At 43.3% G+C, this 21,702-nt stretch overlaps 1 protein-coding gene across 9 annotated transcripts in view; it reads right to left on the bottom strand.

The window, feature by feature from the left end:
- The window catches only part of NCAM1 (neural cell adhesion molecule 1), a 238,798-nt gene that overhangs the window by 18,918 nt on the left and 198,178 nt on the right, over positions 1-21,702 (bottom strand). For 5 of the 9 annotated variants that reach the window (XM_044997306.1, XM_044997305.1, XM_044997311.1 and 2 more), the window contains 2 exons: positions 12,814-12,938; positions 9,575-9,755 (listed from right to left, as the gene is read on the bottom strand). In XM_044997306.1, the coding sequence (XP_044853241.1) occupies positions 9,575-9,755; positions 12,814-12,938 (306 nt within the window). The remainder of the gene's footprint in view (positions 1-9,574; positions 9,756-12,813; positions 12,939-21,702) is intronic. The other 4 variants (XM_044997309.1, XM_044997308.1, XM_044997313.1 and 1 more) reach the window with 1 other exon arrangement.

Below are 21,702 nucleotides of genomic sequence, written 5' to 3' on the forward strand. Positions count from 1 at the left end.
AAATGGGCTGCTCTGAGTCGTTTAGTGCCAGGCGGTAAAAACAAAGCAGAAGAAGAATACATAAATATAAATTGCTGTTGTCATGCACATTGGATCAGGCCAGAAACCAGCTCCACTAAAGCCCATTGAAGTTGACAGGAATCTTGCCATTGACTTCAATGAGTGCTGGATCAAAGCCTTTTCCTGAAAATTTGGGGCAAGGACTGTTTTTTTATTCTGAGTTTGTACAGCACCTAGCACAATGGGGTCCTGGTCCATGGCTGGGGCTCGTAGGTGCTAAGTAATACAGACAATAAATAATAATACAGAAAGCAGCCTAACATATATGGCCCATTCCCATATGCAGAGCATGCTATTTTGCAAACTATAGACCCAAGTCAATAGCATAAAACTGTCCATTTTTCCCATGCATTTTTTTCTATTATGGGGTTGAGCATGGAATCCTCTCTACAGGTCAAGCAAATGAACACAAATATTAAAAAAAATTGATTGAGTCTTTAGTTCTAAATGAGTGGAATAAAAACCCCTTTCATTTATTAATCGTAAATGATTCATCAATGGAACACAAGCTTCTGTCAAGAAAGACCTTTCTAGCCACCCTCGCTTTACAACATACAATAAAAAGTCCCATAGGCGTTGCTCCTCACATATTCTACATGCGTCCATCTGTCAAAGAGGGCTGTACCACACGGACAGATCCTCTCAGCGGGAGGCCCAACTACAGAGTGCATAGGAAGCACAGGTGTAGGCAGGACAGAGAAAGGACAGGACTGGACAGAAACAGGCATGATTCACAGGCTGGAAGAGGGAGACAGCAATGCATTTCAAGGGTTCTGCAGTGTGTTTGGCGTCATGGAGAAAAGTATGGCGGAAGCCAGGTGAGCATAACCTTTGCTATCAGATGATAATTTTCCTTTGCAGATACTGAAAAGTATCCTTCAGCCTAAAAGCACCCGATTAGAAGGATTTCATTGTCTCCTGTGTGCTGCATAACTTACATCAGAGAAAAGCAATAATGGCAAATGCAAGCTACCATCCATCCCATGTGATAAGACCATCTATTTACACACAGAGTGAGATTTGCTCACTTTAGTCTCACTTGCTGGTAGCAGAAAGACGTAAGGGCCATCGGCCGCTGCCCATGTGATGAGAGAGTGTCTGCGGCGGTTTAAGTTACGAGGAGTGGGTATTTCCATTGAGTGCTAAAGGCCAGGTGTGACACTGCACTCCATAGTCTTCATAATGATATTATATGATATGATTATGACATCGTTATGATGTATTTTATGCAAGATAAGTCATGTGAGATGTCATTGGAAAGGTTATTTTTTGCTGAATATAATTATCCTACTTGTATGCATGTATAATTCTTGTCTCTGAAGTTATGAATATTGACTATGTCTCTGCATTTCAAATGTAGTTACACCTGGGGAACACCCACTAGACAAGAGGCTTTCATTCTATACAATGGTTGGGGAATGGACCATTAGGAAAACAGTAGGCTTTAGGAGAAGCTTATCTCCCACCTGGGGAGCCTTCCCGGGAACGCTCCAAACAGCCAGTGAGTGATGGCTGCTATAACTCTACAAGGACGTGATCAGACCACATCTCTAGACTCCATCTTGGGATGTCAATAATTTTCCACAGACCAGTCTGGGGACCAAGCTTTGAAACAAAGGGTTCCTGCCATATGCAAAAGCTACATAAGGTGGGGAGTGACATCTGAGGTTCTTCATACAAGACATCTGAGACATCTTCATACAAGAAGATGCCTGCAAACACCCGAGGAAGAAAGACTCAACTGGGGGAAGTGCTGGACCCAGGCAAAAGGGATTTCTAGCCTGTGAATGGAACACCTGGGGATCCCAAGCTGTAAGCAAGTGAAGCTTGCCCCTTAAAAATCTGCAGCCTGTTTGTATCATCTGTTAGGGTGAGAAGCTGCTAATTCATATCCAATCTATTTAGTATAATAAGCTTAGTTTGTGCTATTTGTTTATTTGCTAGGTAATCTGCTTTGAGCTGTTTGCTATCCCTTATGCTCACTTAAAATCTATCTTTTATAGTTAAACTTATTTTTGCTTTATCTAACCAATGTGTGTGGGAATCATAGCTCAAGAGCAAAGGCTGTTGCATATTCCTCTCCACACTGAGGGAGGGGGTGAATTTCATGAGCTTACACTGTACAGTTCCCTGTGCAGCTCAAGACGGTATCATGCTGGGTTTATGCTCCAGAGAGGGTGTGCGCCTGAGGAGCTGGTAGGTGCCTTAGCTGTAGCCTTCCCATGCAGGGGCCGGTCAAAGAGCCTGCATGGAAGTGCAGCTGGTTGTGTCCCTACCTGTAGGTATGCTGGTGAAAGTGCAGGCTGCAGGGCTTTGAAGCTTGTCACAGCAGCACAGTGTAAAAGGGAGCCCAGGCTGGTGGGTCAGGGGGGCTCAGTGCCAGTTCCAGGTGGCACCCCAGGGGGAACCCTTCGCACCAGGTTTACACCATTGACTTCAGTGGTGCTACTTCTGGCATACAATATAAACAAGGGGAGCATCGGGCTCTGTTCCATCTCTGGAGGGCACTTCCATGTGAATGAAAGACGGGGACAATGGACATACAGAGAGAAAGCAAGAGAACAAATTCCTGCTTTGAAGGAAAATGCAGAGTAAATGCGGGTGGGAGTTTACCAAGGCTGCCTTTTACCTGCGCTGCCCATCCCACACACTGTACGCGCTGCCCTCGGTTCTAGGGGCTGCTGCATCTCACTGCACTAGCTTGGGAGCCCTCAGGGGAACCTGGAAAGCTTTGGAAGTGTCATTGAGCCCAGCGAAATGCTGGATGGTGTTGAGCACACGGCTGAATCATCGTGAGCCTCATCAGCCATGGCACCACAGCTGAATTTAACGTAGCCAAATGCCTGGACAGACAACTTTGAAACCAAGCATTTAGGGTTTAAAACCAGCTGCAGGACATGTGAGATCCTGCAAAGCCCTGCAGTTCATTCTGTGAGGAGCCAATGACATGGGGTGACTCTGTCTGACGGTTGAGGTCCGGTATTCCTTTTTGCAGGTACGATTTGCTCCCACAAATCTTGGGTTTGCAAGGTGGATCCCTGCCTAAAAATCTGAGCGTTTGTGCCACACCAGCACTCCGCTTTGCACCCAGATTTCAGTGGCAAGCACCAAAAAGGGAGGTGGCTGTTCTGAAAACTGTGGCCAACAAAGCAACAGTGATACTTCGGATCCTATCAAATCCTGCCTCTTACATGGGGCAAACCCCACAGATTGGCAAGTACAATGTGATAATCCTTGTAAACTGGCAGCAAAGACAGCAGTGCCATTCAATTAGTTTTCTGGCTATAGAGGGGAAATTCTCTTTGTAAAAGGGGTTTTAACTCCTGTATCCGCTTTACACAGTCAGTTAGCGTATTCTGGACAGCTAAAGGGAAACCCATGAAATGAGCAAGGAAACTCATCTACAGAATAAACTCAACTACATCAGACAGTTCATTTGACTCATTATTGTTATTTTAATAATGGAAATGTGTAAACATAATAAAGGCCTGACTGATTTTCTACATGTAAACATTGCCATGTTAATAACCGATCTGATGAGATATTGTAGTATAAATATTGCAGGTGTGAACACACTAACCTAAGTGACATGCCCACAAGCTACAAAATGTGGTATGGAACTGAAAGTGGCTATGGGAACTCAGGGCCCTTCGTTCACATTACAACAACCTTCACTGAAAACTACAGCCTTTGTTGCATTAGTGCATTAGTGCAACGTAACAGAAATTCCCAGCAAGATTCCCAGGAAACCACAACAGCAAGTTCTGCATTTTCAGTGCTGGCTACTGTGCATATGGTCATATAACTGTGTAACTGCTAACGCTAGGCACAAGCAAGACACACCGATATTTGTTCTTAAGCCACCTCATGGGAGTGACCCTTGAGGCAGTCCCTGATGAGATTTTGCTTGGCCACCGTAATGTCCTGAGCAGGTAGGCCTTCCCCAGAAACCTTCATTACATCTATCGAAAACTGTTGGTTTTCCCAATGAATCTCCATCTGAAGTTGGAGTTAAATGCACATGTAACTACACCCCTCCCGCACATCTTGTATGCATGCATATCAAGTGGGCTTCTGAGTCTAAAGGCGCCCACATTCACCTCTGAGCCACATACTGATCTCACAGCCTAAGCAGAAGTGTATAAACACTGCCATAGGAAAGATCACAAGGGCTTTTAATGGAACTTGGTGTTGGAATATAGTTTATACAGCACAAAGCATTTAAAGGGGCGTTTTGATGGTGAGGTGTCCCCTTGTAAAGGGAACTGTGTGTGTGTGTGTGTGTGTGTGTGTGTGTGTGTGTGTGTGTGTGTGTGTGAGAGAGAGAGAGAGAGAGAGAGAGAGAGAAACACATCTGTATGAAGTTTTTGTTTACAATTCTAAACAGAAACGAACAGTGCAGATTCCAGTGAACAAAGTCTGACTACATTTCGAACAGAGACAAGATGTTATATGAAGCGCATACATTCATAGCTAGACATGATTAATAGGGGGTTTGGTTTGGTTTTGTACCCAACAGGAAAGGTTTTGTTAGAAAGGAAATTAATCCTGTTTAAGAGCTTTGATAACCTAACCATGTCCAAAACATGTTTCCAGTCTCATCCCTTTCTTCCCCAGGTCCTTGCAGAGAGAGAGAGAGAGGTGTTCGCAGAAAGGCTTAAAGGAGCAGCATAGCCAAATGGCTTTCCCCATTATAAAAACAATTCACGAGGGACACCGCATTAAAGAAAAGGAATGTCAATTGAAATTACTAGAATGAAATGTGATACACAGGACTCAGAGAGGAAGCTGTATATATTGCATCAAATTACACCACAGATTAATCCTGTCTGGTGGAGTGTCAAACACACAGTTAACCATGAATATTATTAAGGTTCAGTAATACCCATTTAGCCTGTCAGATTATTTGTTCCCAGCTAATCTTTTTAGTTAAAAGGGAAGAAAAGCCGTTTCTATACTGATTTGACAATACAATTGTGGATAGCCCAAAAGAAGGTTAGACAAGCATCCACTGCAAATCTGTACACTCACAAGCTGTGTTATGCTCCAAACTCCTATATGTCATGGTCTTGAGATGCCTCCAGTGAGGCTCCAGGGATTCAACCATGTGAAAGAAAAAGAAATGTCCTCAACACACATCTCAACAAGACACTTTAGGTCAGACAACTGCATCAGAGGGATGTTCTGATGACCATGTGTTTAATCCATGTGCAAAAGCCCTTGGAAAAAATGATCTCAGTTCAGGCATCCCAAGTGGCTAGAATTGCCAAGTTTCTCTCTCTTTTAACCTGTGTTTAGGTATACGGATGGGGCTTTAGAAAACTTTTTATTATGGTTATCATCTTTGTAATATCGTTCATAGGTATGAACAGACAATGGTGATCGGCAACAGATGTGTGGAAATGTCAAGAGAGACCAGGTTTTTAAAAGCTTTCAATATCAGACCTTCCTATTAAAAAAGCCAACAAAAGATTTTTTCTTTACCTCCATTAAAAAAGGGCAAATTCATTATAAAGCAACACAAAAAAACATTAGAAAGAAAATGCTTGGTTTAAACTTTTTTTTTTATCCTCATTACAAAATACTCAATCTTTCCAATAAAATGATCTGTTGCGTGTGTTTTTTTTTTCTTGCACTGACATGATCCTCTGAACGAAAAACTATCTGCTTTCACACCTGGGTAGGAACCAGGCCTTTTTAGGCAAATTTGTTTGTTGCTGTTTATTTGTGTTGTTGTACAAAGTTTCTAACAGAGCAAAAGCAGAGTCACTGCAGAAAGAAGCAATGAAACAAAGGAGGACGACGTTGATGGGCTTCCCAAGGTCGCTGCAGGTGCCAAACAATGGTTCCCAGGAGGGAGAAAAATGGTTGTTTAAAACAAATTTGGTGCATGTGGCAAGTGTGGATGTTTCCCGTGAGGTCCAAGGTGACATGTATGACAACAGACACAGGAAAGGAAACAACGGGGAGGGGAAGAGAAGAAAGAAAGAAAAAGAAAGAGAGAGAGAGAGAGAAAATAGATAAAAAGAAAAAAATAGGTCAAATATAGAAAACATAAGAATTAAAGGTTTATTTAACTTAGTAAATTAAAATGGCCAAAGGTTAGAGAAGAGCTTTAGCGCAGTAACACCAGCGAAAAGGCCAACTCGGCAGCTCAGCAATGCCAGAAGCAGCCCAGCAAGTTAAAATTCAGGGGGTGAGGGGTTAGCGAGCAAATGGATCAAAATAAACGATGGAACAGGAGGCTCAAATGTGAAACATGAGAAAATGATTAGCTGGTATTTGAAAGGACAACACTGCCTTTTTCTAAGGAAAGACCTTTCGGGAGCAGACACTGCACCTAACAGCCTGTCCAAGTCCTGACCCAGTGCTCACTGTACTGAGGGTTTGGGTAATAGAGACACTTAATTACAGCCTGGAAAAAAAGCTATATGGATGCAGGAATACCTCAGAGAAATCAAGCTCCACTGGTTGGAGTCGTCGTAAACTACCCTCAAGCATACTGCTTTTATAACCACCTTTGTCCTTACAGTCAACTTGAGGACACCATAAAACTAGCCCCAGGACCCTCTCAAGGGATTATATATAACAAATATATGTTTTGTCTACATGGAAGATTTTATTCCTAATGTAAGAAGGAGCAATGCTGGGTTGGAAACACTGACTCCAACCCCTGCCGCGGAGAAGTCGTGGCTCATTCTGAAATCAAAAGGGAAATACTAAATAACCGGCTATGAAATAACTAAGTGACCCCAGTGTAGAACCAGATCCTTGGCCGACGTGAACTGCCATTACCACATTGACTTCAATGTATTTACGTGAGCTGGAGATTTGGCCTGACGTTCTTCCCCAAGCGCCTATTAGGGGAATCTGCCCACAGAGGCTCTGAGTCTGCTAATACGTCAGAGGTCAAAGGTAAATCACAGCCCTAAACAAGATCAAACAGCTAAAGCAGCAAAATCTTCTGTCCACTGCAGGTAACATGAATTATTTCATTGCATGGTGCACTCCTTCTCTCTGAAGCAGGCTTCCATTCTGAGAAGGCAGAGAGCTCAAGGGCTGGAGTAGATTGGATCGACACTAAAGGAAACTATACTCCAAAACAAGGACCTCTCCTCCAAGAACTCACTAAAGATGGTTCCCCCTCTCATGTGGCTTGCTAGTATTTTGAACAGCAGCATTCAAAATGGCATGGTGATTCCAAACCTGGCTCCTCCTCTCCTTTGCAGTGGAGTAACAACCAGACCCCAGCGCGGCAAGCACGCGCGTGGGGCGGCCCTTTCCCGGGGGGGGGCGGCAGGCTGGGCCGGCGGACCTGCCGCAGTCATGCCTGCGGGAGGTCCACCGGAGCCCCAGGACGACCAGACCTGCCGCAGGCATGACTGCGGAGGGGGTGCTCGTCCCGCGGCTCCAGTGGACCTCCCGCAGGCACGACTGTGGACGGTTCGCTGGTCCTGCGGCTTGGCTGGACCTCCCGCAGGCATGCCTGCGGCAGCTCAAGCAGAGCCGCCGGACCTGCGAACCGTCCGCAGCTGCGGGAGGTCCAGCCGAGCCGCGCGACCAGCGGACCCTCCGCAGTCATGCCCGCGGGAGGTCCGCTGCTCCCGCGGCTCCGGGGCGCCTCCCGCGCATGACTGCTTGGGGCGGCCAAAAAGGTAGAGCCGCCCCTGGTAACAACTCAGGAGTAGTTCCACTGAAGTCAATGTGGTTACACCATGAGATCAGAATAGGGCTATTTTAATCTATCTATAGCTTTATTAAGAAGCCTAGAAATAATGTTCTCTCTGCACTCTGCCTGGCATTTCAAAGATCACATTTTCAAAAGGCCTGTCTCACTGCTCCTGCTATCCATAACCACTTAGCTGTTACCTGACTGTTTTCCCAGGTACGTTCCAGCATTCCATTGGACTGCAGTGGAACGCTACAGACAATGCCAGCACAGGAAATTTGCAGGGAGCCAACCTCAAGAAGGCTGAGGGAACTGAAACACTGTTCAGCACTTAGAAGCTTCCTCTTCAGTGACCCCCAAGAGCACAAAGGAACTAATTTACTGCTCATCTCAGCCTACTGCCATTGGTTGCCTAGCCCTGAAATGATCTTATGCAATTCTCCACCTCCCTCCCACCAGTCTCAGTTGTCCTTCAAATGCATGAGGGTAATAAGTATTAGAGCTATTGAAAATGCAAAACTGAGGGTGAGCTGTTTAATGAGTTACCAAATGTCCTTCCATCTGAAACTACAGACCTATTAAGCGCTCATCCCACTCTCTCTTTCCCCCCACCCACTCCCGTTCAAGCCCCAAGCATCCAGTGTTAACAGGTCACACTCATTTGTATCCTTAATGCCGTCAGTGGGCTTTACCCAGTCAAGCTTTGTCATGCACACTGCACAAGCTCTCAGCTGCATCCCTCAGAAAGGAGAGGGAGGAATAGACCAAGGCCTAAAGTCTCAGCTACAGGACAATGTGGGGAGAATTTGCTAATTGCTTTGAGGAAAAAAAGTGAGAGACTCACAGATAAAGCTCTTAAGAAAAAAAAATGAAATAATTTCCGTAATACAGATCATAGGCAACGATCGCAGCATGGATGCTCTTCCCTCAGCAATGAGGCTGTCTCCACTGCTCCAGCTTGCCAGCTTTCTGACATGTACATCTAGTGTCAATTTAAAATCATAGCTAGTCCAAGGGTCTTACCCCCAAAGGGACTTCTGTGGCTGAATTACATGGGCCAAGAGAGGTCTGGAAAGGAGATTCTCCCAAACCTTTTCTCTCTCCTGCAGGCTACCAAACTGCCGGCAAATCTCTGTACTTTAGGGACTGTGTGGCTATTGCAGTATTTGCGATTGCACCTTGCTTCGTGGGGAGAGAAATCCATGAAAGACGCAGTCTGTCTGTCTGCAACAGCAGCTACCAAAAGGACTGCTGACATTATTCAATTTCTTTTGCCCAATGGGCTACCCTGTGTAATTATTTTAGCAACAGATTTGCTTTAGAAAGTGCTTTAATTTGGTCTCCATTTCATTTAATAAGGGCCATGCAGCATAGAACAATTTTAACCACACCAGCCAGCTCTTTACGCCTTTATGCCGCTGATAACTGTCCTGTATCAGCAAATGAGCAAAAAGCAAGCAGAAAGCAGGTTTGAAAGGGCAATCCATGTTGTGAAAAGCACGATACCAGGTATTTGAATTTCCCTTGGCCTTGGCTTGAATCAGGGACCCTATTTACTGGTTTCAGAAATGCATTTTCTACCCAGCACTTTTCTCATCTGCATGTCTTGTTAGTTTATAGTGATACAACGGCAAATATTTCCTGTGACTAGTCAGACAACAGTTTTTCATGGAGCATTCCTGCCAGGTTTTTGCTGTGCTATATATATGCTTTGAATGGGTAACCAATTATGATAATGTCTTTAAGCAAGCAAGTTGTCAGGGTTTATTCAGGCACATTAAGGGATGCAGCATAGTTGCATTAATTGAAAGCAGAAAACAATGGTAAAGCTTGTGGCGGTCATACCTGGGATTACAGTAGGCTGAGCTGAAGTCCTGAAAGCATAGTGTGCAGGTTTGGATTTCCCTTGCTGGTTCTCAGCTATCACGTAGATCTCATACTCTGCATTCCACTCGAGGGACTTAAGCATGACGTGGTCGCTGCCAGAAGGGAGTCTGATCTCTGGTTTCCAGTCGGAGGACTGCTTCTGGGGGATGATGAGAGGAGAGAGGGGGATAAAAAACACAGTGCATGGTCTTAATGGTCAGTTCTGAGATAGGAGGATGATCAACTAATAAACATCACACACAATGTAAAATAAACCGGGACTGGGTTGTCAGACAACTCAGCAGGTGCCAAATGGGAAACCTACTGCCAGAAGCAGGTGAATCTGTCCCTAGGAAGGGGTGGCTGATTGAGAATTTATGAAATCTAAGCAGCATCTTCCCTACTTATTTCCCAGTACAGAGCTATCGTGTCTAAAGAAAACCCTGCTGCTTGTTCCTCTCCCCTCTGCCTGACACCAGATCACACACCTGTTTTAGAAAGACCAAGCCCCAGACCCTCCACACACGTTGCTGAAGTGTGAAACATGCCAAGGCTTTTCCGAGGATTCTTTGCAGCGCTGGTACATAGAATTCAGACCATTTTGATGACAAAGGTTTGCTTCCAAACCGGGGACGGGCCTAGCTTACCAGTTTTGTCTAATCTGCTCTCTAGTGTCTCTTGAAGATTTTCAAAGCTGCCTAAAGAGATCTGGATTCCTAATTTCCAATTTTAATGGAAACTGCCAAATCCTTTAGGCAGTTTTGCAAATCTGTTACCAAGATATTCTGAGTACTCAGTCTCCCCTGAGCTTGCTATTCTATGGCACCTCGATGGCGGATGAGGGCTGCCATTATCTCAGCTCTTGCACAGCAAAACTGCAATTTAACACCTAGCAGTGAGTCCTGCTACTTGCTACTGTCACTGGGCAGCTCCTTTGCTTTTCTGCTTTTTACTGCTCTTACTGAGCCAGTCAGAGTGGGGAAATGGCGGTGGTGACCCTCAAAGACCAGCTGCTTGGTCTCTCCTCACAGACGAAAATGCACCCCATGAAATAAGTGATCCATATAAAGAACACGACTAACAAAAAATTATTATTATTTACATCCCTGGAACTGGAGGTTGATAATGTGATGGATTTAACCAGGACAACAAGTTACAGCACACAAGCTTTCCATATAAAACATCATTTCTTCCTCTGAGTATGAGCAGCTTGTTGGTTTATAGGTGGGTCACCCATTTTAATTAATTTCAGCATCAACAAATTAGGGAGTTGTCTTAGATGCAGGACAGTATACGCGTGGAGAAACAATACAGGAGAGCCCTTTTTTTATTATTACTGCCAAGTATTCTATGCATGTTTTTTGTAAATCTTTCATGAAAGAGAAAAACAACTCAATTAGGAACAGTCACAGTGCTGGGTGCATCTGAAAAACCCTATGAAGCCTATTGACTGAGATCTAGTGCTTTTATGTACTTTGGAATTACCTTCTGCATACTGATCACGGTGGCATCTACGCCTGGCAATGGAAAATTCCTCCACTATGTTGCAAACAAGCCTTCTCATTAGCCAATGAGGGTCCCCAGGGCAGTGCAGCATGGTAACACATGGTTTGATGGTTTGGTGAAAAAACGTGAGGTAGAGCAGCAGGGAGAACGCAGCGGGTGGGGATTCCTCATGGTGGAACATTTGTTTGTGCGAAGTGCTGGGGTTGGTTTTAGAATAATAAATTTAAACAAACAAACAAAAAACAAAAGTCCACCAGCAACTGAGAATGCTCACTCCGTGCAAGCCCCTCCCCTCGGCAATGGCCTCTGAAAGATGGCTTGGAGGATCGAACAGGTCTTCTTCGTCTCTATCTTCTGGATTCTAGGAAGCTAAACCACCTAGTAAGAATTGAACTCCTCCCTCCTGTCAGAGGGGTGTTGGGAGGGCACCGGAGGGGATGCAAGAGTGCCTATGTCATTTCTAGCGCGAGCGCCAGGATTACTCTGCTTGCTTCACTCGGAGGTTCACTCACCCCACTGCATGAGATGAGTCTTATTGCAAAAGTGGTTTCCCGATGGCTGGTACAGAATTAATTCATGAGAGGATCTACCAGGCTTAGTCTAGAAGATCTACTTTGTAAATGCCCAAAAACTTCCACTAAAGGCTCTGGTACAGTTTAATTGCTACCAGGCACATTAATATTGGAGCAGATTGTCCAGACAATAGAAACAGCATCAGTAATTTTTAGCAAAACTTCCCCCAGCCCTAGAGATCCTCAGGACCTCAAGGCTACTCCATCACATTCTTATTCCTTAAGGCTGAGCTGTCACGTATTCTCTGATTAGGTGCTTTGCCTACTGTGGAACAGAGAACATCAAACATCACCTAGCAAAAGCCAAGGTTAAAGTTGGCTTCATTTGTTCAGCTTGCAGCAATGTTACCTACTCATAATAAAACAATCCTTCCATTGGGCATTTGCTCAAAATAGAGCAGTGTGGGTTTCAGAACCCTAGGCAATTACAGGTATCTAATTTACTTGGGCCTAATAAGGAATATCTTCAGATAGCGTCCCCCCACGTGGCCATGAATACAGTTGCCCTTATATTGTCTCCATCTAACGCTGAATACAGTTGATCCAGTCACCTCGCCTCAGATTCTTTTTTTAAGTCACTAGTGCACAATAATTTGTTACCAATATGTGGATTCTCCACCAAGCATATAAGGTCAGCAGGGAAATACAGCATGAAAGTTGTAAATTGTTAAGATAAGAGTTTGAAGTTAAATAATACCCCAGGTTTCAAGCCACTGACTGAGGCCTATTCAAAATGTTGCTGGCTATTATGTTTCATAAGAACATGAAATTAAAAAAAAAATCGATGTGCTTGTTATCACCCATAGCAGTGCAGCCGGGGGAGAGGGAGGAAGTGAAGGAAATGAACGGTCAAGGTCAAAGTCAAGGAGAAAGTGGTGAGCTAAGAATTTTCTGCTAAATTCTGTATATTTTCGTGCCTGTCTAATCCAACGCCACCTCATTTGTCCGGTGAGTCCATCTGTCATTTCTTGATGCCTAGACTGCAAGCTCCCTGGGGCAGAGACTGTTGTGCATTGTTACCTGTCTGAATAGCACCTAACACAGTACGGCCCTGGGTCTTGACTAGACTTCTTAAGTGCTATCTAAATACAAACCAACAACAAAACCAGCCCAGCCGCCTTGGCTATTGGTCATACTTACAGCTTTGTATTTGATCAGATAGTGTCTGATCGGGGAGCCTCCATCATCCTGCTTGATAAAGTTCACTTTAATGGAGTTCCCGTCTTCTCCAATCTGGCCCTCCAGTTTGGGTGCGCTGGGTTCCCCTGAAATAATGGTTTGACTCATATTTAATTTCCAGCCACTTCATAAAAACAAATACATAAACAAACCAAAGCCAGTAGAAGTGCACCATCATCCTGAAACACTTATGGGCAGGTTATCTGCTCCACCCTGGCTCACGCCCACGTGGAAACGCATGTACCCAGATGTGAGAATGCATCCCTGTGCTCCTGAGAGATTCTAATATTTGCAAGGGTTAGAATTTTTAGCAGGTATTTGTGCTTACAAAATTCAGGTGAAATTTTGCATGTGCCTAACCAGACGAAGGGCAGAAGCTGGGCTTAAAATATAGCTCCTTGGTGTCTGCGACTCAGAAGCAGTTTTAAAGGTTTTCATTCTGAAATTCTTATGTTAAACAGCAGCAAAACAAGGTGGGTGTCAGTCTGTCAAACCAGCAGGGCCACTCATCTGAAGCACATACAGAGCAAGCTCTCTGTTTAAAGCAGCTAGCTTGCTTCTCCACTGAGAGACATGTTCCTCCTATATCTTTTTTTCTGGGTCTGCACACTGAATGCTTTTCAAATTCGAAAAAAATCTCGGGATTCTCCATCCCTTGCACTTTGTACTGTCATGTACAGCAGTGAAAAGTAAGCATAAAATATTACTGCATCAGAATAGCAGCATTTTACACTCAGTTTGCATTGGTGTAGATGGCTACACAGGATGCCCAGCAATGGGGAATCAGACCCTTGTCTCCAATTTAGTAATGTCATTTAAAAAAAAAAAAAAAGAGAAAACATTCTCCTGATTTGCAGCTCAGGCCGTGTCCTCAAAGGACAAGAAGGGGTTAATCTCCATTTACCTAGGGCAATTTACCTGCCATTCACTAGTGGTGGCTCTTGTGATTCTCAAGGCAAATGGTGAGTCAATTCCTGCCTATCGCAGTTGTACAAGATCTGCAGAGGACACTTCCCCACCCCACACAGTGAACATTTCCTCCTTGTGCTTTTACAATATCAGCTCTTCTGCATGAAACAAAAATTAACGCACATGACTTAATTATGCTGTTACAAGTGCTAACCTCCCATCTAGAGCGAACGCAGCTAGAGTCACATTTCTGTATGCACATTCCCTATAATACTCCTTTGGTATTTCTCCAGGTTTCAGCTGTTTAATTCATATCGATATTTTTTACCTCCTGAAGTCTGTTTGGAACTGGCATTACTACTATTTTGTTGTTTATTCATGGATTCTAAGGCCAGAAGACACTATTGTGATCATTTAGATTTGACCTCCCATATAACATGGGTCACAGAACTTCCCCAAAATAATTCGTAGAGCAGATCTTTCTGAAAACCTCCCATTTAATCTTGATTTTAAAATTGCCAGTGATGGAGAAACCACTATGATCCTTGGTAAATTGTTCCAATGGTTAATTATTCTCTCTGTTAAAAATGTATTTCCCACCTGAGTTTGTCTCGCTTCAACTTCCAGGCACTCGATTGTGTTAGACCTTTCTCTGCTTGACTGAAGAGCCCCTTATTAAATATTTGTTCCCCATGTAGGTACTTACACACTGTGATCAAGCCACCTCTTTTGCAACAAGAGAAGACAAAAAAATCAATGAATACAATTTTCCAAAGCACTTAAATGATTTAGAAGCCTTAGTCTCATTTTCAAAAGTAACACAGTCACTTGGGAGCCTAATTCCCACTGACTTTCAATGAGACTTAGGTGCTTTTGGAGATTTTACCATTCAGCTTATTGAAAGGCAATGGGACTTAGGCTCCTAAGTTGGTCTGAAAACAGGACTTACTGTAAAATTTTGAAAAGTGCTTAAGTGACTTAGATGCTTAAGTCCCAATGTGAATCAATGGGTGCTTTTGAAAATTTAACCTACAGGCTCCTAAGTTACTTTAATGCTTTAGAAAATTTTATCCCAAGTCTTGCTGAAAGTCAAAGAGACGCAGGCTCTATTCTGTACTCATCCCCTTAGAATCTGAGTGCTTAAATCATTTCTTAAAATGTAACTTAGGCAATTTAGAAAGTGTTACCCAGTGTCTTTGTGGGCATCCAGACCCAGAAACTCCATGCTACTCTGAGGCTGCATTAAAGACCCAACTCCCAGCTCCATGAATCCAAAATCTATATGACAACTCTGGAAGTTATCAGTGGTGGGGTACCAAGATACAACAATGGCTCACTATTAAGACTCAAATATTTGTTGTGTGAATAATTTTGGCTAATGTGATTAAAACATATGTTACGTTAAAGAGAGCGAGCACTGGCCTTATATTAGAAGTGATGAAATTCTGTCAATCTACAGGTTTTAATGATAAGCCAAACCAGTCTCCCTTCATCTACTCCAGAAAGAGCAATGTAACTAGCAGGGACTTTGTCTCCTTGTGAAGTGAGCTCGGGCAAATGCAGAGCTCCAACATTACAGCAATCATTCCACTAAGAAGCCTGCACCATGAAAACACCCACTGTCTTCTCCTTTCCACAGCTTCTGCATCAATGGGGTTTTTGTGCACATCCCCTCCAGAAACGAGTGTTCCCTCAACCCCCCCTTATTTGTTACGGTATGTTTTCTGCAGACTTAATTCCCTTTGGCTCACGAAGGAAAAAATAAAAAGGATGCATGATGCAAGTACCAGTGGAAGCAGGGAAGTTTGCATGAAGATAGGCTTAAAAATACACAAAAATAAATCTTGCCTCAGCCATTATAGAGAGATGAATATAAAGTCCACACAGATTTTGCTTCCTTAAAGACTTACTAATGAAGGCAGACAAATCAGTCCAGAGAGTAACAGAATCCTGGCACTATGGACTAGCTACCAAGTACAGTTCTACACTGAAAAGCGGATCTGTGAAAATGGCACCTTCTTACTCATCAAGTTTTCTCCTTGAAAACTTTTGGGATAAACCTGTTTGTAACTACTTTCTACTCCTCTTACCCTTGAGAATCCCGCACTGCTAAGAAATAGCAAGCTGGATTCTTATTAAATTTCACACATCAAATAGAACTATTAACCATCTCCAGTGCCAGTTTCTGGCCTCGGTTTTCCTGTGCAGCCCCGCTGAGCTAAGGGCGGCATGTGGCTCACAGAATTTTTGTTACTGGGGATGTAATGCATGAGAAGTAAAAATCTGGCTTGACTCTCAGATCCCAGCTTGAGTTTGCAAGACTGGAACCTGGAAGAAAAAAAAAAAAAGAAAGTATCTATTGTAAATTGAGCAATTTACCCTGGAGTCACTCCCTGGCAGGTTTTCAATAGCAGTTAGGCGCCTTGGTGCTTTGCCTATCTGCATCTTATGGCACCTAAATACCTTTGAAAAGATTTCAGAACAGAAGAATTAATGAACTATCTGATCTCAAATCTGCAGCTACCATTGCCTGAAAGAGCATGTGACTTAGAGCCCTCAGACAAGGAGAAAGGATAGGCCATTGGGTAGGGAGATCGCCTACAGCTTGGAAGAGCTGGGATCAATTTCTCACTCTGCCAAACTTCCTGAGTGAGCTTGGGCAAGTCAGTTAGTCTCTCCTGGCCTTAGCACCCCACCTGTAAAACTGTTCTGATCTTGGGGTCTTTTGGACATTAATACATTAAAGAGTGTGAGGCACCCGGATACCAGTGGGGGCCATATAAGTGTTTACATAAGAACAGCCATACTGGGTCAGACCAAAGGTCCATCTAGCCCAGTATCCTGTCTTCTGACAGTGGCCAATGTCGTGCCCCAGAGGGAATGAAGAGAACAGGGAATGATCAAATGATCCATTCCCTGTCGCTCATTCCCAGCCACTGGCAAACGAAACTAGATAGATGTGATACACACAGGAATTCTGCTTTAGTGCAGCACTGGAGTAGTGGATTTGCCTTTAAAATGTCCTTTTCCTCATGTGCATTATTTAAATACTCCTGCGTGTAAGGTTGCAGGATGTTAGCTATTAGAAATCATCTCTCTTTTAAAGATACTGGGCCACAATATATTACACTGATAGCCTCCACACTTCCCTTGGCACCGCCAGCCCACATCTGACTGCTGGCTTGCTATCTTTGCCATACCACTCTCCGACTCTATACTGCCTCCCTGCAATCTGCCTGCCAGCCGTGACAGCATAATGATGGAAGGTTAAATCAATAAAAACCCTCTCAGCATGCTGTATTCCACCTTTTTGGTGCAAATTGATTTACATCTGCTCTGCCATTTGCTCCTGATGACGAGCCTTTGCTCTGCAGTATTTCAGCCCATGATGGCTGTTGACAGAGCAATGACATAGTAAGGTCTAAGAATGTGATACTTCCTCCCTGGTGCAACTTCAGCGGGTTTAGATGGGATCTGGGCCATTACCTCCATTAAGTTATTTTGGAAACTTATGACCAGGATTAATTTACAAGACGAACAAAAAGAAAAGAAAAATACCAGAGAGCAGCATGAAAACTCAGGCCTGTAACATTAAACAGCAGAGCCTCGAAAAGGGCCGGATGCAAAGCCAATGAAATCAAAAGGAGTCTTTCCCTTGACTTCAGTAGGGTTCAGATCATATCTCCATTCACTGCTAATGTGCACACCATATAATTCACACTCAGAAAGGCTGTTCCCTTCTCTTTGCTCAGCAAAGATTTAATAGCAGAGGGCAGTTGTAAGGTCCTGTATTACTAAGACTTCCATTACTTCTGCAAAAGATACTACAGTGCATTTGCTACTAGTACATTACAAAGGGGTTTAAAAATAATGGAAAATAAATTACAGTTGTCAAAATAAATGAACAAAGTACATTGTGAGAGGCATTATCCTAGACTCTTTATTATTCACAAACTCATGGGTAATTTACATTGGTTCTTCCATTAATTAGTGACTATTAATGAAGATGTCTTGCATATGCATGTAGTGCTAATCCCAGGTTTAGAATGCCAGGGTATGTAAAGGGCCATGCAAACTATTATGGTTTCACTAAACATGTTTTAATAGCTGGAATAATTTATAGATTTCCAGCATGTTTCTATTTCTCGGAAAGAGACTCTGATTGACTTCATTATGGATAATTTTAGCAAAACCAATGCTATAATTATTTGTAAATTAAAGTTTACAATTCAGCTGCAGTCAGCAGGCAGGGCTCCCAGCAAACTCCTAGGATTAATTATATTCTATCATCTGGTCTCCTTTTGGATCCCTAATTCTTGCAGATATTTTATCTAATCATTAGAAAAAGCATCTCTGTCAACTATAATTATACAAATGCAGAACACTCTTTTTGGTATTAGTATTTATTTATTTGAGTGTGTCTTAATGCGAAACACAAGGGACCAAGACCAGACACTATATATGAGAGGCAGGCAGTTCTCACACACAGCTCTTCTCAGTCCTAACCTGCAGCATCCCTGCTAGTCCAGCTCTGAGCCTCACAGCTCTGCACCACCATCTGAATGTGCAGCAATTCCTGTTGTTCCAGCCATGGGCCTCTCTTGAGCAGAGATTGACTGTCACACCAAATTGTGGCAAAATGTTATTTTAAGATCTTCATAAAAGACTGATCCTGCACCACTGAAGCTAACAGAAATGCTGCCATTGGACGCAGGGTCAAGTTCAAATAACGACAAGGCTGAGGCATTAAAGACATAACATTTGTGACCTAAGAGTCTGATCCAACACTCAGAATAGGAAACTCTGATCTATACTTTGCTCCTCAGATGTTGTTCTGTTACATGATCCCAAAACACAGGACAGTTAATAAGCCTGTAGGCTTTATTGGGATAAAAATGCACTTGGGAGTTTAATTGTAGCCTATTACTAGGAATTTGCAGGATGTCCATGGATGGGAAGAGCTCACCCTACATTCTCATGTTTATCAGTTTGGATTTTGATTCAGATATTTTTCACCCACAAATTAGAATCCTAGCTTAGTTGGATGACCTTGCATGGGGCTCTCACTAGATCACTGGTCCAGTTTGAAGCAAATGACACACAGAAAGAGTTCTTTGAACTCCACTCAGGGTTCCCCCTGGTCTACAGCACAAGGGCTGCCTTACGTTGCTTCTGCACTACTGCCAGATATACACCCATCATAAAAAAGGACAGGAATTGATTACCAAACTGGCCACCTAGATTTTAATCAAAGGATTTGTTATCATTGCTGTCGGCTTCCTGAGACTATATGTTTGCAAATCTCATTTCAGCTTCAGTTTCTCCAAGAATTATTAGTGCTTGGAGAATGACTGCCACTACACAGAGTGCAAATTAAAGGGAAACAAATGAATGCTCACAGACTGGATATATAATTTATATTCAAATATATATTGAGTTATTTCTCCTGGGCATCCTGAAAACAACAACAGCTTAACTGATCAATTCTTTTTTTCCCCCTTCTCCAGTGCTACTGGAAAATACAACCAGGAAGGTTACTTCTTGTCATTATTGAGTTGATTCAAGTCAAGGAAGCTATTACAGAAATAATTGCATCAAGATTATTAACCAATAATTAACCAAGACCGAAGCAAATGTCCTGCCCAAACAAGCTGTTATTTAAAGGGAGTTTAAATGTTTTTCCAGACTAGCAACTGGCTTCAACAACAATCAGGGGCACCAATTGCTACTTATTATGCTAGACACTGAGTCATTTAGGCACTACTGAAAAATCCATGAGCTGCAATGCTTAGCCCTGTCCCTATATTGCTGCATCTTCGGCAAACTTGATCAATAGACCAGTAGCTAACACTAGGGATAACACCAGATCCACACTTCATTGTTATTCCCTCCCACGATAACCTCACAATGAAGAGACAACATTAATAAATCTCAAGGCTAGAAGGGACCATCTAGACTGACCTCCATAGGCCAGAGAGTTTCACCCAGTGATTGCTGCTTCGAGCCTGACAACTTGTGGTTGATCTAACAACCATCTCTTAGAAAGATGTCATCTTGATTTAAAGATTTCAAGTGATGGAGAATCACCATATCCGTTAGGAAGCTGTTCCAACGGTTAACTACCCTCCTATTAAAATTATTTCCAATTGGAATTTGTTAGTTTCAACTTCCAGCCACTGTATCTTGCCAGGGCTCGTTCTGCTTGGCTAAAGAGCCATCTACTACCAGAAATGTTCTCCCCATGTAAGTACTTGCGGTCTATGACCAATGACTATCAACATCATATCTGAAACCAAAAAAATCATAATAGCACAAACCCAGGTGAAAAATATTCATATCTCTATCCACATATATATATTTACATATTTGTCTCAAACAGGCAGGTGTAATCCATACACAGGGGCTGTAAAATAAAAGTGTGTTAGTACGTTTCAACCAAAGAAGGAAGAAGTTTAGTGTAAAAACTTTAGTCCGGCAGAACCAGCAATCCTATCATGAGTCAGAGTGTCAGTAGCTGAAGAGAAAAGGTCATTATAAGATTAGAAAGAACTCATGCTCAGAACATGCATCTCATCCACATGAAGAGGGCTGGCAAGCAAGGGTGTATTAGAGGGATGTTTATACACATGCCAGTCAGGTTCCCATTTACACTGTGGCTCCTATGGATACTTCAGTTTAAGGAAATTCCTCAAGGGAGTCATTTAAATAAAGTATCAAACCTGTTAGACTTGCTCTGTATAATCAATTGACAAACACAATCTGCCCAGGGAGGAAATTCATACCAATGCAGAGGGAATGACAAGCCCTTTGGGGAGATTCTGTAGGGGCCGTGGGGTAGTGCTGCAGGATTCGAAGGGGTTCTGTGCTATCTCTGGAGATAAAACATGAGACGAGACCTTTGTGTCTATATAGATTTCACCCAGGTATGTAAAACATACAGGTCTAAAATCAGTCTCAGCTACTCTGCAGATCACAGGAGCGAGGCAGGCATACCCCAGGTCTGAATTTGACCCCGCCCCCCTCCCCCGCCCGGGTGTTTGCTCCAGGAAGTGGAACTGGAAGCCAAGAAATGCTTGAACTGTGAGGACGAATTAATAGCTGCAGACGGGACGTGATGCGATGCTTGTTCTCTTTCTCAGGGCTTGTCCTATTTCCAGCTGATCGCTCCCTCCGGAGTTGAATGTGAGAAGAGCTTGGGTAGCTTTGGGTGAGCCCAGCGGTTTGCAGGGCAGCTAATACACTGTGACCAGCAAGGCTCGTCCCAGCATTTCATCCTGCCACTGCACAACATGGCAGGTTAAGAGTAAACTACTTCACAGTATGGGCATCTAGGGCATCCTGGGGAGCCCCACTGCACTGCTTCTTCCAGCCTCCAGATCTGTAACTTTGGGAAGGAGAAAAAACAATGCTTGGCTCTGCCAAGAATGGCAAAAAAGCATTCACATCTCAAGTGAATCAGCTGCCTTTCTTACTCCAGGCACCACCAGCTCAGAACAGGCCATTGCAGTAACCACACTGGTTTACCACTTCCACAGCGGCCCACACCTAATGTTTCATAATGCATCTGGCCAACTCAACAGGGCTGTACATGTGAGAAGGGGACATTTTTGACTATCCCAAGATGCTGATCATTTTCACCACCATGAAGCATAAAGGTTCAGTCTTAGCTTTTAAATGCAGCTAGCATAGTGCAGATATCATTCCTAGTTATGTCGTTCTTGAATTCTTTTTTGATTCTTCCTAAATCATTAGTGTCAGTAATATCCTGCTGCAGTGAACCCCACAAACTGCAAAAATGCTTCCTTGTATCTATGTTAAATAGGCTGCCTTTTTTTTTTTAAATCAAGTACTTCCTTGATCTCACGTTGGAGCTATGTGGTCAGGATTTTCAGAAAAGGCCAGTGACTTTGGAACACTGTAAAGAATCCCTAGCTCTTATAT

The sequence above is a fragment of the Mauremys mutica genome, chromosome 22 (assembly GCF_020497125.1).
Source record: "Mauremys mutica isolate MM-2020 ecotype Southern chromosome 22, ASM2049712v1, whole genome shotgun sequence".
Taxonomy (NCBI): domain Eukaryota; kingdom Metazoa; phylum Chordata; order Testudines; family Geoemydidae; genus Mauremys; species Mauremys mutica.